The sequence below is a fragment of the Lagopus leucura genome, unplaced genomic scaffold, assembly GCF_019238085.1.
Source record: "Lagopus leucura isolate 7727_CA_CO unplaced genomic scaffold, USGS_WTPT01 34492-0_obj-0_obj, whole genome shotgun sequence".
NCBI lineage: Eukaryota > Metazoa > Chordata > Aves > Galliformes > Phasianidae > Lagopus > Lagopus leucura.
The window spans coordinates 1-3,995 of NW_024967923.1; the positions used below are offsets into that span (position 1 = coordinate 1).

General features: G+C 50.6%; 1 protein-coding gene across 1 annotated transcript; it reads left to right on the forward strand.

Moving 5' to 3' along the window:
• Window positions 1-3: 3 nt before the first annotated feature.
• On the forward strand, window positions 4-3,065 carry LOC122193362 (zinc finger and BTB domain-containing protein 8A-like; the record flags this gene model as incomplete). Its single annotated transcript, XM_042894130.1, has 3 exons — window positions 4-436; window positions 861-1,030; window positions 1,419-3,065. Coding segments are annotated over 3 exons (936 nt in total), but the record flags the coding sequence as incomplete, so codon positions are not given.
• Window positions 3,066-3,995: the final 930 nt, after the last annotated feature.

A 3,995-nucleotide genomic window follows, 5' to 3' on the forward strand; every position in this document is an offset into this window, starting at 1 on the left:
AATCCAGACCAAGGGACGTGTGTGAGGGGAAACGCCTGGAGCAATTTCAGCTACTATCCAGCTCAAAGGAACGCGCAGCAGCAGCCGTCCAAACACGAGCAAAGGCAGGATTCCACAAAGAAATCCCGGCACCTGGGACTGCAGCAGCCTTCTGACATTCCTCACTATAAAGCGAGCAAACTCGAGGACCGGGCTGCTGAGCCTGTGGGCCACATTTCTCAATCTGAGGACCAGGTCCAGATGGAGCCAGAAGTGGAATCTCCTCACGTGGGGTATCCGTATGGCCAGGGCTCTGATGTGCTCCCCAGGAGTTTGGCCGTGCCGCAGCAGGAGCGCGACTCGCCCCGACCTTCCAGCAAATCCAGGTCTCCCAAAGCAGACGAGCAGTACCCCAGCATGCCCTCCATTGTAGGTGTGATGGGCGGCTGGGCTGAAGGTAGGAGTGGGTCTCTTTCGTGCTGCCTGCTGTGTCAGTGAGCAGATGCACTGCTGGAGGGCGGGCATTAACCAGGGATGCTCTGTTTTCCACAAATGTAGCTTGGAAAGCTGAGATCTTCCCTTTGACAGTGGCAAATAGATATTTAGCTGTTCAGAGTACATATTTTTCAGTGCATTTACAGCTGTACGGTCACGACATTTTTGGATTTTTAAGCTCACTTTAATATGGCTAGCAGTCTGCTCCTTTTCCCTCGTTGCACTCCTGTGTAATTTACACAAGGGCTGTATCTGAAAAGACCTGCAGCATGTTTGTTGAATAGAAGCGATTTTCTATCCTGTTTCTGTTGCTTTCTGTAACTACAGTGACTGTAAGGCGTGGACGTGCTATGACTCCTATCTACAACCAAATTATCTCCCCACAGATGATCTGCCCAGGATGAGGTTCAAGTGCCCGTTCTGCACTCACATGGTGAAAAGAAAGGCCGACCTGAAGCGTCACCTGCGGTGCCACACAGGAGAGCGGCCGTACCCGTGCGAGGCGTGCGGGAAGAGGTTCAGCAGGCTGGATCACCTCAGCAGCCACTTCCGCACCGTGCGTACTGCCGGCTGCGCGCGGCGTCGGGCTGTAGGTCTGGTTCTGTGTGCTTAAACTGGGCACCAGCCTGGCTGGTCGATATATTGGCTCCCGTACAGAAGAGGTAGCAGATAATTAATTTGGTTTGGCTTAAGGGCATTTGGAGCATAATTCCTATGAAAGGGGATGAATTTCTTTGTTGGCTCACGCAGGCACTGCACCGTGTGAGTTCTGTAATAGGGATGAAGGGCGCACGTAGAGCTGCTGCGGAGGTTTCCTGATCAGTTTTGACTGCCCCTCAGAGTCAGTTCATGCTACCACTGGTGTCACTTTAGCTTCACTTTCTGTCGTCTTGAAACGCTTTCTCTCTGATGCCATATAAATGTATTCATCTCAATTTCCCCAGATTCATCAGGCTTGCAAGCTCATCTGCAGGAAGTGTAAACGCCACGTGACTGAGCTGACGGGGCAGGTGGTGCAGGAGGGCACGAGGCGCTACAGGCTGTGCAATGAGTGCCTGGCTGAGGCCGGCATCGACAGCATTCGCATTGACTTGGAGGCTGAAGCACCCCTTGAATTTCCTCCAGATGGGGACAAGGATTCCAGGTGGCACTATGGGGAAGACAACAAATCTGATGTGGAGATCGTGGAGGATGGCTCATCCGATCTGGTCATCCAGCAAGTTGATGACAGTGAGGATGAAGCAGAGGAGAAGGAAGTAAAACCAAATATTAGGTAGTTGTGAGACAGACATCGGCGCATGGAGCTCCTCTGGCGTGGGAATCCTGTCTTGCCCAGCGGCCCTCCACCAGCCTGTCATCTACAAAGACCTCTTGGTTTCTCTTGGACAGGCCCAGATTTGCATGTGTTCATGGACATGTCATTGAGTCCGTCCTGAGTTTCGCTATCAACATTCCCATACTTTGCTCATTAGAAATAACCCACCCTTGGGTGGAGCAGCGGCTGAACACGGAAGCTGAAGTACTGCAAGGATAAGTTTTACAGCAGGCAGTGAGTCTCTTCTCAGAACCTCTTTCGAAGAGGTAAGGTCTGAATACTCAAAAAAGTTGCACACCGATGTAAATTACTCTTCAGTGTTCAGAAATAAAGATAATTTTCCATGAAATTTCATTAAGTCTTCATATATTATGACTAGAAAAGCTAGGCAAAGAGTGAAGAAAAAGCATATAAAAATGTTTAACTGGAAAAGCATTTTCATGTAAAATTTATTCACGGACCACGGGATGGAGCGCAGCCTCGGTCTGTGCTGATCCCAACCTGGGAGGAGGCACCGACCTGCCTGAGCTTAGGAAGGCCCTGGGAGGGATGTGGGCAGGCTGCAGAGCTGGGCTGAGGCGCTGGGATGAGCTCTGACAACTGAGAGCTGCCTTTCACTTACAGAAACGCCTCCTGTCGCCACAGCCTGGGGCAGCAGGGCTGGAAAACCCCTGTTTGTGTCTGGGATGCATGAAGGGAAGGGAAAAAGTGCCAATCCAGGCCTGAAATCTTAACTGCCAACAGCAAAACGACACTTCTGTATCCTTCAGGGAGTTTTTAGAAGCAAAGGGATTTCTGGATCAGTATTCAATGTAATTAGGTATTGTGAGTCTGAGGATGGTGAGGACTCATTCTTTAGGAAAAACGAGACGTGGAGTGGCTGCCGTGGGCAAATGGAGCCATCTGCCCATACAAAGACACTGCTACAGGCAAATGAGAGATCTGTATATAGCCTGCAACGGACTGCCCTGGTGAAGCAGGGCTGTTCTGCTTTGTGCATCTCTGTTGTGCTCAGCACCACGCCGAAATGTCTGTAGCTGTTTTTAAAGCATCTCACTAAGCTTGGAGTTGTAGCTCCACACTGCAACTCCCAGTTATGTTTTGTATTTAAGATGACCATTCTACATCTACTGCTTTAATTTCGGTTGTTGTTTCCTTATTTTTGTATTACAGGACAAGTGCCTTATATTTTCCATGTTCTTCATTTTACATATCCAATCATATCTTTTGTTTGTTTTCCTCTAAATTAAAATCATACTGTTTTATTTTCTTTTAATCTCCTCGCATTGCATCTTGTGGTTGTCTCCTTCACGCCCCTGTTAGGATCACATGCCATTCATTAGCAGAAATAGCATTGTTTTTCCAAAAAGGGAAAGCAAAGACCATGACAGGCTGTTACCAGGAATTTAACTCACTTCTCAGGAGCTGATCTGAATATTGCTTTTAGAGCTTTGTCGAGTCACAACCAGATAGTAGGTATAAAACTTACAGAATACATGACAACATTTCTCCCCCGAAGCACCTGGTCACTGTCAGACTTCCATGCTTCAGCTCTATTTATTGTTAACTTTGACCTTATGGAAGCTCAAACAATGCCTGACCAGCCGTGTGGCTACAGCTGAATCAATGGGATCCCAGGATCCTTTCAGTTTCAACAGCACACACCCATCTGCAGTCCTTTGCTTTTGGGTGTCCCCCATTGTTTGAACACAACACTTTCCTGTTATAAAAATGCTCTTATCGAGTAAAGCAATAAATGTTACTCTACAGAACTACAAATATTTCCCATTCAGTTGGCGCCTTCCTTCCACACGCGAAAGCTGTCCAGCCTCTAACAACAGCGGTACGTTCGCTCAGGTAGCGGCACGTGGGTGCGAAAGGAAGGCAGCGAAGGCTGCAGGGCGGTGAGGCGGAGGAAGCTGCTGGGCTGCGCCTGCAATCGGTGCGTTGCCCCTTTAATTGTGTCCCCAGCCCTCGGGCGTCTCTGTCCAACGCCCACGTCAGCAAATACCTTTTGTTTCTCTCCGCTCGGGCTTCCAGGGCTCGGGGCTGCGGGAGCGGGGCGCAGAGCGTGCCCCGACGGGAGCCGGGGACCCCGCATCCTCCGCCCGCCCCTCCGTCGCGGCCGAGCGAGCGGCGGCCGCCCGCGGAACCCCGGCGGTGAGCGGCGGCCGCGCGGCGGCTCGGAGCGGGCGGCGGGGCGGCG